Source organism: Mauremys mutica, chromosome 5 (genome assembly GCF_020497125.1).
Source record: "Mauremys mutica isolate MM-2020 ecotype Southern chromosome 5, ASM2049712v1, whole genome shotgun sequence".
Taxonomy (NCBI): domain Eukaryota; kingdom Metazoa; phylum Chordata; order Testudines; family Geoemydidae; genus Mauremys; species Mauremys mutica.
The window spans coordinates 43,672,325-43,687,660 of NC_059076.1; the positions used below are offsets into that span (position 1 = coordinate 43,672,325).

Below are 15,336 nucleotides of genomic sequence, written 5' to 3' on the forward strand. Positions count from 1 at the left end.
TCCCTGAAACTTTCAGCTACAGATTACAACAGTTCAGTGCTTTAAGACAATGCATCTACAGCAAAAGAAGAACATAGCATTCTGTCAGGAGTCCTACACCCTTTAGGAACAATAGAAATGCTAGTGGACAGATGCCGCATTATAAAAATCACTGTCATCACTAACAATAACTAGCAATTTTGTTGACTGTTTCAGGAGAAAGGCCACAAGAAGTCATTCATCAGAGTTCATCAGGCAACCCCTGCAGCTCTCTTAACAATATTCAGATCCAGGTGTTTATTAACTGACCCACTTGACTTGTGTCAGCTTGTACAGGCCCGGATTAAACAAATTTATGTTGGCTCTACTGAAAGTAATAGCAGTGTGTAGTGGAAAACCAGATAGTTGGTAGTACAGTTTGTTTTTTAAACATCTGCCATTTACTTACAAAAATAGCTCCTTCTGCAGAGGATCTTCCCAGTTAAATTGCTTCTTTCGTAGAAGTTCAAAAAACTCTCCCCTTCTCCTTAAAACCAGTAAAAACAAGAGACAGATTCACAGTCAGTCTGACACAATCCAAACACCTCTCAGCAGCTGTTCAGCCAAATGTATCTCTAACTTACTTAAAGTACAGTGCTAAATCTGTGGCAAGAATGGCTTGTTTTATCATTTTCAGTGTGGCCTTGTATTCTTCAATGGAAAGGTTGCTGAGAATCTGGTTTCCCTGTCAACCAACAACAACAAAAAAAGCAGTGTTAACAATAAAACTTGGAACATCACCAAATTATTACATCCCCTCCTAGATTCTAAATCACTGGACGTTGTTTTCTTGTAATTGATGGTTTCTTCCTACTCTGCGTTCTCTCACATTCTCCCACCCATGCTCCTGCATAAAAACATACTGCAATATTCTTGAATAATGGCCCAAAGCTCTGTAGCAGCGCCAGAATAAATGACTGTACATTAGAATACTATAGTATTTTTATGAGGGTATACACAAGAGACAGAGCAGTCAGGAAGCAAAGACCCTTCCAAGTCTTTATTTCATCCCAAAAAGTTCGTTTTCCACAAGCCACATCCTGGACCTGCTTCTTTTTTTCTCCAGTAAAGAGACTGTAACAGACAAATATATTGCTTAGGAACTTGCCAACTTACCTAACTTATTGTAAACAACATATAAGACTCATTCAATTACAAAACAGCATCAAAAATAAGTCATTGCAGTGACCCACTGCAAAACCAAAGCATACTGGGGATGACGTGAGGACATCTACAGTGTTTCCTAGCTTCTGTCAGGTTAATCACTTTTACTATTAGGTAAGCCAACATTACCAAGCCTCTGAGATGAAATGAATAGTGTAAATGTGCTATTTCTAAATTATTGTGCATGCTGAATAACTGGTCTTCAAAATTAATATATAATGTAGCAGGAGATTAAGAATGTGGTCATTTTATTTACATATTTATTTCAGTTAGGTTTGGAGTCACTGCTGAATGTCAATGTTTGGCTCCTGGGGTTTGGTTCAGGCCCGTTTGTAGCCAAAGGATATTTAATTTATTTTTCAGAACTGTTGTGTGCATGTGTAAGCAGGGATATACCTTACAAGGCAAGCAACACTGACAATTCAAACAAGGGTTCATTAGAGGTCACAGAAGTGGCAACAAAGCTTCTTATTTCCTTTGGTCCAAGGAAGCAGATACTCAAAATGAGAGTTGCAAGGCTTCCCTTATCAGGAAACATTTGGAAAGATTTGGTGACTCTCAGAAGTGGGGGCTATGTATTTGTCGTCTTCACCCAAAAAGGAATAAAGATCATTTAGGAATATATAATACTGGGAATCTATCCAGAAACTAAAAATATAAGTGAAATAGGCTAGGGCTTCCTTCAGTGCACACACAGAAGCGAGGCATTTACCGGACTATTCAGGATCATCAGGCACTGATCAAAATGGTGATGCTCCATAATTGAGTGGCAATAGAGTTGAGCCAGTGGATGTTCGCTTCTGAGGAGTAAAAACATCACTTGGAGAAAATGAGAAGGCAACTTAAAGGTACCAATCACCTAGCAGCAGTAGCCACACAACTTATTCTCCTCCCCCCATCACTTCATTCTCCGTTGGTTCTCTTTTCCTCTTCTTCCATGTGACTGGGCAAACAGAATGAATGCATGTAGAGAAGTGTATAGGGGAGCACAAATGCAGAAACAACGTGATTACTTTTTCAAAATACTGATCGCTCCAAAGTTCTGGTTTTAAACTGGTGCCTGTAGAAGTCACTAACACACAAGCAATGAAAAAATAATTTAAGATTCTTTAAGTGGCAAGAGTCTAAAAATGAAAAAAAAAAATAGGACACAGAGACAGAAAACTTCAAAAGAGGAGAATTTTTTTTTTAAATACACCTAGGTTACCTATCAGGTGACTTCTTGAATAAGCAATCTAGGCAGGTGGCTTTTCTGCAACTACTGAGCTTGCAAGTAGCAAATGGCAATAGTAACTCAATCCAAAGCCCACTAAAGTCAGTGAAAAAGCTCCTAGTGAATTCAGTAGGCTTTGGATCAGGTCCTGTAGGAGTCAATGCCAGCCATGCCCTCCTTAGCTTGTGACCCTAGTGACTGCACACCAGTCATCTTTCTCATTCTGTTCCAGAATAAATGCCTTGATTTATAATGAACAAGCATTACTGAGCTAGCATTTCTCCTGTGATCAATAAAAAATCCAAAGTAAAATGGCATGTGAGTTGTGCAGCCTTTATTATACCACTGATAGAACAAACATTATGAAACTAACTGTATGGATGCAAAGTTAATTTAAGGATATTGAGCTTATTATGCTTGCTTAATTTTGGATAAAATAGGGAAACTTCTTCTTTGAAGATTTCTCTGTTTTCTCCCTCTTCTCCATTGCATAATGGTGTTCTTTGCTCTTATTACTGAGCCTGATAAATCTCCTATTTTAACCATTTGAACTTCATCTCCACATCATTGCCCTGATCCCCTCAGCTAAGGACTAGTTGGGATTCCCTCTGAAACTTGTTTCACCACTGACCCTGTATCAGGCACTGTAGTCACCTATAACCTGATCCTGCAAATCCTTACCCATGTGAATAATCCTTACTTAAACATACAGTCCTATGGGGCTACTTGCATGAGGACAGTTTACTCCATGAGTAACTGGAACTGCAGGCTTGTGCCCCTCCTAGGAGACAAGTGCAAAGGATTATTGGGTGAAGTGCAAGAGTGGGTGTGTGTATCCTAGGATGGCTGCCAGTACCTAGGGTGCAATTCTGCCTCCAGTGAAGTCACTGGCAAAACTCCCATTGACATCAGCGGGGTGAGGATTTCATCCTGATCAGAGATCCACATAACTAAGGAAGGACACAAGTTATGTTCCCATCTACTGTACCAAACTGGGGCCAAGAGTGTTGCCTCCTCAGCATTTGCAGCCCCTGCTATTCTGGGAAGGAAGATACCAGTGGTGGGAATAAACTCAAGTTCCTAACATGATCAGTGCATGGCGTTTCCGTTAGGCCCACAGGCCAGGCCAAAGGTCACCATTCTTTCTGAATACAGTGATTTGATTATATAACCTTCTCTCATTGCTCTTGCCTTCTTTACACACACGTTTGGGAAAAACTGTGCATCTGCCAAGAGATCCTAAAACTGAGTCCATTTCCTGTAATATGTGCTAGGGGGACAGTTCCCTTTTTTTTTTTTTTAAAACCTATTGCTCAAGAAAAGAATCTTGTGCCAAGTATTACTCCCCCTCCCCCAACTGAAAAAAAGAATTCATCTCTGGAAAACTCTTTTACTTTTAATTTAGTTTCTACTAGCCTGAGAGATTTAAAAACAAAATCCCTGGAACTGTTATTAATGAAAAAAATGTAAAGTTGTAATCGACTCAGATTTGTGGCATGTGTGAATGTTGGGTTTTGCTGTCTATGACTTTTTCCCAGGACATTTTTGAAGAGCAGATGACGCATATCCAGATGTTTTCCAGGAAATTTATTTTTAAATAAATAAAGGAAAAACATAGCTAACTGGTTCCAATCACTGTTTGTTTGTGGGTTACTGGATTCCCCATTTTCGGGTCAAAGGACTGCCATCAGTTCAGCTTTTTTTTGGGTCTTACACACCATACTTGGAACAATTCTGAGCCCCAAAGTTTGAGTGTGGATCAATAGACCTGAGAGGCAGGAATTTGCTCACTTTTTACTTATTTTCCTATATTTCCTCCCATTACTCCCAGTCTTCCCTCCCTCACATGCATGTACTTTTCCTCCTCTATGGGCTATCTTGACAGCACCTTACTGTGCCTGCCAAGTATAAAGAAAGCCACTTCCTCCAAAGTTAGCTTCAACATTACTCTCCAACTCCGTCAGAAAGAGATGCTGAGAAATGCATACTGTATCTCTTCCCCAAACCTGGTCAGAACCAGACACTGCTGCAATATCACAGTAATTCTTTTATAACTACAGTGTCTAATCAAACTATTAATTTAATCAAAGCAGTAAATAAAGGTCTCATCTGCCCCCATTCAACATAATAGCAAAACTCCCTCTGACTTTGGTGGCGCTGAATCAAGCATTAAATGTTACATATCAGTGGGAAACATTTTCAAAATCACTTAAGTCACTTTGGAGCATAAGTGTAATTGACTTTCAAGGAGACTTATGTTCCTAAGTGTCTAAGTCACTTTTGAAAAGTGGCTCAGGCCATGTCTACACTACAGGGAATACAGTGGCATAGCTACAGCACCGTACCTATGCCACCATAACTCTGCATACATATGTCACCAACTCTACATACATTTTTAAGAAGTCTTACATCTGTATTTTAGCCTAAACAACCCAGCATTCAATGAATTCATGAGAAACATGAGTAGCTGATCAGTTAAAATTACTTAGTCATGGTGTGTTTATCCTAATGTTCTCAGATTTATTGATTTGCAAAACTCAATTCACAAAGGCTCCCCCTGTCATTAGTGCACATTAGCAAGATTCTACTCTTTCTAATTTTCTGTTTTGTTTTTTTAATTAATTTTGGTGAAATAAGAAAATATATCTGTGCTTTTCCTTCCCCTCCTGACAGACTTGCTTACCTCTGTATATAAGAGTTATTCACCCCTCTGTGATCCAAATCATGGCTTAGGGCTGCTATCAGCAAAGCAAGTATCTCTAGGTCAGTCAGCTTGTTCTGTATGTAACAGGAAATACAAGATGTCTGTTAACTTTGCAATACAGATTTGATACTAAATGCATTAGTATTGTCAACATATGCCTTCTAGAACTTTGATGGTTTTAGTCAAAATAGGACAATTAGTTTCCTAAAAGAAAAGCAGTTACCAATGGTTCACTGTAAAACTGGGGGACATATCTAGTAGGATCTCCAGGGGTCTGTCCTGGGTCTGGTACTATTCAATATTTTCATTAATGACTTGGATAATGGAGTGGGGAGAGAATGCTTATAAAATTTATGGAGGATTCCAGGGTTAGTATTCAAAACGACCTTGACAAGTTGTAGAATTGGTCTGAAATCAATCACATGAAATTCAATAAAGACAATGCAAAATACTGCACTTAGGAAGAAAAAAAAATCAAATGTACAACTACAAAATGGGGAATAACTGACTAGGTACTAGTACTGCTGAAAAGGATTTGGGGGATTATAATGGATCACAAATTGTATATGAATCAACAATGTAATGCAGTTGCGAAAAAGGCTAATATTCTAGGGTGTATTAACAAAAAATGTCATATGTAAGACACAGGAGATAATTGTCCCATTCTACTCGGCACTGGTGAGGCCTCACCTGGAGTACTGTATCCAGTTCTGGGCGCCACTCTCTAAGAAAGAAGTGGACAAACTGGAAAGAGTCCAGAAGACAGCAACAAAAACAAAAGGTTTAAAAAGCCTGACCTATTAGGAAAGGTTAAAAAAACTAGGCATATTTAGTCTTGAGAAAAGAAGACTGAGGGAGGACCTAATAAAAAGTCTTCAAATATGTTAAGGGCTGTTATAAAGAGGATGGCGATCAATTGTCCACTGAAGGTACGATAAGACATAATCAACTTAATCTGCAGCAAGGGAGATTTAGGTTAGATATTAGGAGGAAACGCTTTCTAATTATAAGGGTAGTTGAGTTTGTGGAGTCCCTGTCATTGGAGGTTTTTAAGAACAGGTTAGACAAACGTCTGTCAGGGATGATCTAGGTCAGGGGTCGGCAACCTACGGCATGAGCCGATTTTGCCTGGCATGCGGCTGCCAGCCAGGGTTCCGGCCGCCGGCCCCACTCAGCCCGGTACTGGCTGAGTGAACGGAACCCCAGGCCAGCAGGAGGCTGAGCGGAGCCAGCGGCCAGGACCCCAGACTGGCAGCAGGCGCGCCCCCCGGCTCCCTCCTCACCGCGCTCGGGTTCTGTGGCTCCTGGAAGTGTGAGCCGCTGCTGCCACCGCTGCCCCTCCCGCAGCTCCCCCCCCTCCCACTGCCTCAGCACTCTGTGGGGGAGGGGCTGTGCGCGCAGCAGCCCGGCAGCATGTTTTGCCTCCACGTGGAGCCAGCGTCTGACCGGCATGGGCATGGTAAGGGGAGTCCAAGGGGGTAGTCAGGGAGCAGGGCAGGGCTGGATGGGTCGGGAGTTCTGGGGGTCCTTTCAGGGGACGGGGAGTGATTGGATGGGGCGTGGGAGTCCCGGGGGTCTGTCTGGGGGCACGGGTGTGGATAGGGGTTGGGGCAGTCAGAGGAAAGGTAGGGGATAGGGTCCTGGGTGGGGTGCAAGGTGGAAGTTTCGCCTAGGGCGCAAAATATCCTTGCACCAGCCCTGCCCCAGGAGGTGCGTGCACCCCAGGTTAAGAACCACTACACTAAACTGATATCTGCATTTTAATTTAATTTTAAATGAAGCTTCTTAAACAATTTAAAAAACTTGTTTACTTTACATACAACAATAGTTTATAGACTTATAGAGACCTTCTAAAAACGTTAAAATGTATTACCGGCACACAAAACCTTAAATTACAGTGAATAAATGAAGTCTCAGCACACCACTTCTGAAAGGTTGCCGACCCCTGGTCTAGGTATACTTCAGCACAAGGGGCTGGACTATATGACCTCTCAAGATCTCTTCCAGCCCTGCATTTCTATGATTCTAAGATCAGGTTCTGAAGTCTTCAGAGAAGATGCACTGAGTTCAGTGAAGATATTCCAGACTGACATAGGTCTTACTGAGATCAAAATTGGGTCTGTGCAAGTTTACAGTACTTAGTTAATTAAAAGGCTCCTAGGGTGAAAACAGTCAAACATACCTGAAGTTTACCCGATTTTAAAGCAGCAAACATACATTGGGCTGTGTTAAAGGCATGTCTCCAATTGTGATATGCAACATTTTTTCGATAATTTTTCTTCACACTCAAAATCCATCTGCAAAGAACCTTTAACAAACAGCATCATTCAGTTAAATGCAAAACACTACAACTTTAGTCTTTTCACACACAAAAATAAAATAAAGCAAATTCTAATTATTGTAGATTTAATGTGGGAAAATTTTTGTTTTTACTTGTCTTCAGTAGAGTTTAATATTGATGCACTTTCATGTAAAAATATGGATAAGGAAAATCTGTATAATCTCTTAGTTTAGCTTCCTCACTTCCAAAACCTAGAGTTTGCTAAACAGTTAATAGGCAACTACAGCTTTGTTTTATTTATTATGTGGACACCCATATTCCTAAAGTTACCAATCCATGACATGAACCAACAGCTAAATTATGGTTCCAGGTACACTAGTGCAGACCTAGAATTTGGAGTTATGCTGATTTAACTGAATGAAGAATTTGTTCACAGTATTTATGTATTCACCAGAACCTGTTTCATTTTGAATTAGAGGGAATCCTAAAGGTTTTCTGGAAAAGTGGATTGGAAAGTGAACATGAGCTCCTGCTTTACACCAGATGGAATCAAAGCATAAGAAGAGACAGATGGACCTTGTAAATCATGTAAGTATGATATAAAGGCTTTTAATGCTTATCATATTGTTTGTTGTTATTATTTATGCAGATCCCTGCTAGGTGTTTTACAGAATGAAAAGACACAGATTTTACCGTAGTTTTATGAAAGTGAAAGGTATAAAGGCCAGATCTTCACGTGGTGTAAATTGGTCTGAATCTGTTGGCTTAAATGGAGCTATGCTGATTAATGCCAGCTAAGGATCTTGATATCATTTTGTTTAAGGGAATTTTAGTGCTCTTGCAAAAGCTGTCACATTGACAGCAATGGAAAATTAACATCATCCATTCGCAAAAAAGAGCGACGAGCAACAGGCAAGAGCAATATAAGCTGCTACTCCTGTCAATATGCTTTAATCTGAGACTGGAGGGATCAGGGCTGGTGAGTTTTCCACGTCCATTAATGCCTTGGTGTTTCTGGTGAGGGTTCCAACACGGGTGCCAATTGTGGGGGTGCTTTTTTATGATGCAGACACCTGTACATTAGGAACTGTCTACACTGGCACTTTACAGCGCTGAAACTTGCAGCGCTTGGGGGGGGGAGGGAGGGAGTTGCCCTAAAAATCAGATTAAATGATCTAGTGGTCCCTTCTAATCTTAAATTCTAATAATCTTAAAATATACAAGTCTATGAATTGATGGTCTAGTTGAAAGGCTCTGTATCTCACTACCAATTGCCCCAGCTATCCAGTCCCCGAAATGAGTCTTTCATCCTAAAATTGGTCTTGGCAGTGTGTTGAGGGGACACACACATTTTTTTAAGTGAAGTTGTCTGATGTTTTCCCTCCACATGTAAATAGCATTCTGCAGCTTCCATACCTCATGTTTCATTTGGAAATTCTGCACCAGGTTGAGATCAGTGAACATTCGAATTGAACACAGTGTTGTCTCCATATCGGAAAGCTCAAAGTCACTGAAGTAGAAGTCAGTTAGCTTGAGAGATTGTGCAGATGGTACAACAGCCGTCTTGGGAAAAATAAAAGAGAACAAACTGAGCAGTAGCAGTTAGAAAATCAGGAATAATCGCATCTTTTTGCATCAGGAGAACAGCAATATTCTGATAAAGTTTACCTTTGCATTGTACTGAAAGCTGGTGACTACATTCCCTTGATTATCTCTCCCGATCCTTATTTGTTCAATGTTAATCTTATTTGGTTCTTAGAATTAATGTAAATTTATCAATAAGCCAAAATTATTAAAAGGGTTACCTGGACCATCCTTCTGTCACCTAAATTACCCATGGCACTATCATGCCATTGATTTTTAAGCAGGTTTTAGCTGCAATCTTCTAACATGCTCTACTGAAAATGTTCAGAGGCTTGTGAATTAGGGACACAAAAGGCACTTCTCTGACCATAAGACTGCCAAATTTCAAGTTCCTGCTCTAAACCCTGGAAGCGCTAGACCTAAACAAAGAAACAGCTGGAAACTGTTTTAAAGTGGATCAAACTACCCATTTTCCTCTAACCTCATTCTCAGAAATGGCTGAAATTTTACTGCTGAAATGTTTAAAAAAAAAAAAAATCACAGCGAGGCCGACCCTTGGCATGGAAAATTTCAGCTCCACCCATGGCAACTTAACTTTCAAAATCTGGCACTACATTTAGCACTAACTATTCTAATGTCTCCAAACATTTTCAGTTTCTTTATACAGCAGTGAAATTCATGATATAAGCCCCTTTGCAGCATCTTCAGGGCCTTTACATTAAGGATGTTAGAAATACATATCAAGATAAATGAAGCAGAATCTGGCACTATGATCCAAAAGCTCATACCGTTTTTTTTTGTATCAAATAAAAAAAAAAAAGACAGGATTTTTCCAGTGCAGTTCCCTTACAGCTGTTTCAACTATGTATCTATTGATGTGTTTTTTAAAAAATCAGATAAAAATCAGGACAGTGAAAGATAAAAAGGAGGCCTGTGTTTTATCTTTCACCTTTAGCCTTACTGAAGTCCAGGAATATTTCTATTAACACTAGTATTGTAAGCATGCTGCTCAGCTCTCTCTTGGTAGAAATTACATCCTTCTTTCATAACCGCATTTACTTTCTTCTCACTTTTATTGCTGTGTATTACTTAAATCAGAAATGTAGAATCATGAAACTGAGGTTATGGAAACTGACATTTAAGAAGGAATCTTACATTACTATAAACTGCCTTGGTAGGTGAAGGGGCCATGCTGCCAATATTCTCCATAGGAAATAATACAACCACTTGGGAAACCTAATGGCCACTCAAAACATAACTCCAAATGCTACAGCTTTTTCACATTGTTGCCCAGTGCAAAAGGCATGATTTAGTGAATGAGGACTACTATTTTACTTTGCTTTCCTGGAATTCCCAACCTCTTCCACTTATAAAATGTTGATAATAAATACATTACATCACAACATTTATTACACCTCATTCAAAATAGTTAAAGGAGGAGGGGGGAATAGTTCTGTATGTGACACCCTGGCACCCCTTATTCATCACGGTCATGTCATTAGGATATGTTTTGCACAAAGTGTGCCTTGTGAGGTATCATTCTAAAAGTCTTCATCTGCTAGACATTAATATCTTGTTGAATTGTATGTGCTATCATCGTATGTGAAGTTATGAAGTTTGGCTATGTATGTGTTACTGAAACATGTTGTGAGGTTGAAAACACCCACAAGCAGCCTTTCAGGTACAACAGCAAAAAGGCCAAACAATGTTAATGGCTTATTGAGGAAATACACACAAACACAAGGACTACCCCAGGGACTGTGTACGATAGACCTCTCAGAGACAGCACTACACAATGGGAACTGTTTGACCCAGGTCACAGCAAAAGAGCTTTCCAGTAAGTGGGAAGAAGAAATACAAGGGGGAAATGTCATCATGATGGCACCTCACTCTCCCTACAGCACACTTGAAACACCTGAGGAACAAAGACTGAACTGGGGGAAGTGATGGTCCCAGGCTATAGGGATTTCTAGCCTGTGTATGAAAACCTGGCAAACCCAAGCTGCAAAGCCAAGGCAGCTTGTCCCTTAAGAATCTGCCAGCCAGCTTATCACTCAGGGTGAGAATTTGCTAATTCCTCTAGTATGTTAAGCTCAGTTTGAGGTTTTTGTTTATTTACTAGGTAGTCTGCTTTGATGTGTTTGCTATCACTTATAATCACTTAAAATCTATCTTTTGTAGTAATAAAGTTATTTTATGTTTTAATCCAAACAGTGTGCATTTGACTAAGATGTCTGGGGAAAATCTCTGCTTTGTTACCACAAGTGTGCATGGTCCTCTTCACATTGAGGGAGAGGCAGACCAGGTATTAAACCCATACACTGGCCAGATTTGACCAAGGCAGGACGATACTGCTCTGGGGTCCTAGGCTGGTGGTTAGAGAGCTTGCCTGTAACTGCAGGTGGGTGTGTCCCTACCTCTGTGAATGCTGGTGAAAGTGCAAGCTTGGGAGGCTTTGCAGCTTGTCACAGCAGCACAGTGTGAGAGGGAGCCCAGGCTGGTGGGTCAGAGGGCTCAGTGGTACCCCAGTTCCAGGGGGAACCCGTCACACTGCAGTCAGAGTAATTTTGTGATTCTCAATATGGGAGATTCTGATCTTTTCCCCAATAAATTAACATCCCCTCCCATGAGAGATTTCAACTGTCTTGAGGCATATTAAACACAGAGCATATGAGCCTGGCTGTCTTGGGGGGTAGAACTCGCAGGACTTTAATAATGCAGAGTGCAATGGCTTGCTATATCATCACCATCCTTTTAGTGGCGTATCAACTCTCCCCCAGCTATACAAAGTGAAGCAAGCACAAGGCCTTTGCAACCAGATCTTTCATGAGGTAACACAGCAGGAGCTCAGCAGGACATTTTCTCATGCCTGCATTCTGACCTCTTCTATAATTTATCTCTTTCTATTCACTGATCTCCTGCCTTTGATGCCCACGTGGGAAGAAAAGCAACAAGCTTCTCCCCAACCGAGAGATAGAAACCACAACTTTCCAGCTACACATCAACACAACTGTGGCTTGGTTATTTCTCCTTTCAGTTCTCAGAGATAACAGAGCTCCTTCTCCCGAGTCACTGTTTGAAAGCCATTTTAACTATTGTTCCCAGCCTGTACTATTGAAATACACCGTACCTTCTAAATGTAGTATTAACCTCCCAAACAACCACTTCTTTCATCCAAAATGTTCACTTTTTCTACCTCAGCAAAATTACAAACCTGCACAGCATAGGGAAGGAAAGAAGAGGAGCTACCGCTACCTTTCTCTGCATAACTGTGGTGCAATGAGCTGGCCTATAATTACTGTTGCTTACTGTATGTATTTTGATGGTGTCAGGAGGCCCCAATTAGGGACTCCAATCATAGTCACCTGGTGAAAATATTCTTTGAGGGGAGCTAAGTGAAACGGTCAGGCCCTGCTCTCCAGTGTGTGCGTATGGGTCACTCTCTCTATCCTGGCCCAGTGTGGAGGAGAAGCCCCGGTGAGTGTGTGACCCAAGGACCTCTTGATGCCAACTGGGGTACATATGCGCTACAGAGATTCTCTGGGTCTCTATCTACATACTAGTCTGCCAAAGAATGCCATGTAAGTTCTCTAATGAAAGCCTGTGCCACACTCATCATAGTGAGATGCATGTATGGACAATATGTGAGGAGCTATGGATAGATACTACAAATTATGTTCTCTAGGTCTGTATGTAAAGGCAGGTCACCAAATGGTGACCCATATACTCCTGTAAGGAGGGAGGAAAGAGATCTCTCCCTAGCTGGTCATGTGAAACTGAGTATTATATGGGTCCCAGGGATGCCCATTTACAGTCTGAACAAAATGCTAATCAGTAGATTGTGGGGACTTTAAGAACTAACAAGAAAAGCAGGGCCTGTTTAGGAGAAAAGCTAATGAACTTTTGGAACTATATCTGGGGTGCAGATGAATCCCCAGTATTCTTTCAGTCTGTGAAGACAAGCCACCAGCAGGCTTGATCTTATGAAAGAGAGATCTCAAACAACCTGATTGAAAATATTGGGGAAAGGAGTTAGGGTAAACTATTCTGTAGGAGTTAAGTTTAGGCTCTAAAAAATTTTATGATTTCGTTTTATATATGACCATTTGTTTCCAATATTCTTGCTTTCCATCACTTGAATCTCTGTTCTTTGATGATAAACTTATTCTTGTTTTCACTATAAAAGTATCTAAGTGCTGTGTGTTAAGTGGAGTGATTATTTGGAGTTAAAACGAATAAGCTGGGGTGTACTATTCCTTCAAGAGTGGTGAAATCTGTGAGTCCTGTGAGTGCAGTGGAACAGAGGCTGGCACTCCACAGGGACACTCGGCGAGTTCAGGGGTTGGTGTGCGCCTATTGTTTGCCAGCAGAGACCGTGGGGCTGAGAAGGAAGTACTAGGATTTTCTCATAGTGTTTCGTAGAGCTCTTATCTCGTACCCCCTTTTGTTGAACATGTATATTCAGTCATTGGAAGAATTAGTGATGAGGCTTGGGCTGACAGTGTTTTCAGTATGCTGGTGACACCCAGTTCTTTTTCTGAATTTCATCTGACCCAAATGCCTTACCTGGTGTTTGATAGGAATATAAGCCTGGATGAGGACTAGCTGACTGAAGGTGACTCATATTGCTGGGTTTAATATACCTCCAGATGGTATTAAGATAGAAGTGATGCTGGTGAGATGAGGTAAGCAACTGAAGGTATTGCAGAGATCTTATCTGGCCCTTTAACAGACACTGTGAGCCCACCATTTGTTACTCCAGTTAAAGATCTGGGCCATTACTAGATCCCCAGCTGCAGTTAGATGATCATGTAGCAGCAGTGACTGGGAGAGCTTCTTTGCTCATACATACCTGGCCAGGAGACTGAGATCATTTCTTTTGGTTGTGAACCTTGCTACCAGGATCCAGGCCATTGTCTCCTTGAGATTAGACTCCTGCAATGCGCTCAACAAGGGGCTGCACTCTAAATCAACTCAGAAAATGATGCTAGGGCAGGAAGTGGCAGCCTCTTTGGCAAATGGGCTTTCCTGCTGTATGGGGGCACCCAGCCCCGCAGGCTTGAGCTCAGATAGCTAGTCTGAGTCTCTGATGGAGCCACAACATTCACCCTGCTATTTTTAGCATCCTAGCTCGAGCCTTACTAGTGTGAGTCTGTCTATTCAGGATGGAGTGCTCACTCCCAGCTGCAGTGTAGACATACCCTTGAAACCTAACGTCCTACCATTGACCAGCACAGGTGACAATCTGAAATGATGAAATTCAAAAAATAAACTGGAAACATTGAGAAATTATTCACAATGTATATTTGCCCCATTTTTCACCCAGCTATAGAACTAGTCAGAATGTTTTGAACTTTGATGAAATTTCAAAATTTGAAGGAAAAAATATTCCAATAATTTCTCCCCATTTTTAGGCTAATGCCAGTTTTAATCTATAAAGATCTAAAGCTTTTGGGATCAGCTTAGGTGAGAAACCACATCTCTCAAGGTAAGGCTCCCAGTGGTACAGAAGAGACACTCCCCCCGGCCAGCTTTAAAAAAAAAAGGAAGCTGCTGGCAGGGCCTTCCCTATCAGGAACCCTGCACTCTGGAGTCAACCCCCATCCTTGATCACAATAGCACAAAACCTGCTGACCTTCAACACATGCTACAAATCCAATCACTTTTCCAGGCTTTTGGAGAGGGAAGGTGAATGCGCTGTGGGCTGGAGTCTGTGGTTGGTGTGTCTTATGTTTTTCCATTTGTGGTTTCGGGGAGGCTGCAGTTATTTTTGTGTGTATTGGTTTGATTGTATTTTTAACATATGGCAGAGGCACCAGAGCCTTGGTATATAAAAACAGAACAGAAAACGCTCCCTCTTTTCGACAAATCAACATAAATAAATAAACAAACATTGGCATGCTCAGTAGTGCTCATCACATTGTGAATTATGACCAGCAGAAGGTCTATTGATTTGGCTTGGGTTTTCTCTTAAAAAAATAATAGTTCCTCCACAAAGATGTTATAGGCAATAAAAAAGAATGATTCTTTAGAATATTATTCAAACTCTGAATGATGAAATGCAAAACAGAATGCAAGTTTTCTTTTTGATGTCATCTATCACTATCATGTGCAGTTTAATTCTTTTATTCACTTAAAGGAGGCTCACTGTAAATAAAGATCTGTTTCACAAAGTAGCAAGACTGACAAAGGCCTATTGTTTTCTGCAATAGGAAAGTGGAGCAGGCTAGCAACCAGAGGCCCTTCATGGCCCTACAATTTCTACAAAAGGAAAACAGTTCACTAGTGGTCTCTGAATCCTGAGAGAGCCACCAGATGGTTGGGAGGAAATTAGCCACTGGCAGCCTCCCCAGAAGATCTGTGGTGTAGCTT

The 15,336-nt window shown here is 41.0% G+C and overlaps 1 protein-coding gene and 1 long non-coding RNA gene across 9 annotated transcripts in view; one reads left to right on the forward strand and one right to left on the reverse strand.

The window, feature by feature from the left end:
* LOC123370970 overlaps window positions 1–15,336 on the forward strand; it is a 114,779-nt gene that overhangs the window by 51,000 nt on the left and 48,443 nt on the right. For both annotated transcript variants that reach the window (XR_006579667.1, XR_006579666.1), the window contains exon 3: window positions 7,857–7,968. This is a non-coding gene — a long non-coding RNA (uncharacterized LOC123370970). The remainder of the gene's footprint in view (window positions 1–7,856; window positions 7,969–15,336) is intronic.
* PDE5A (phosphodiesterase 5A) overlaps window positions 1–15,336 on the reverse strand; it is a 93,503-nt gene that overhangs the window by 18,716 nt on the left and 59,451 nt on the right. For all 7 annotated transcript variants that reach the window (XM_045017953.1, XM_045017952.1, XM_045017954.1 and 4 more), the window contains exons 12-17: window positions 8,797–8,943; window positions 7,282–7,407; window positions 5,079–5,173; window positions 1,895–1,982; window positions 603–703; window positions 428–505 (exon numbers count right to left, since the gene is read on the reverse strand). In XM_045017953.1, coding sequence (XP_044873888.1) covers window positions 428–505; window positions 603–703; window positions 1,895–1,982; window positions 5,079–5,173; window positions 7,282–7,407; window positions 8,797–8,943 — 635 coding nt within the window. The remainder of the gene's footprint in view (window positions 1–427; window positions 506–602; window positions 704–1,894; window positions 1,983–5,078; window positions 5,174–7,281; window positions 7,408–8,796; window positions 8,944–15,336) is intronic.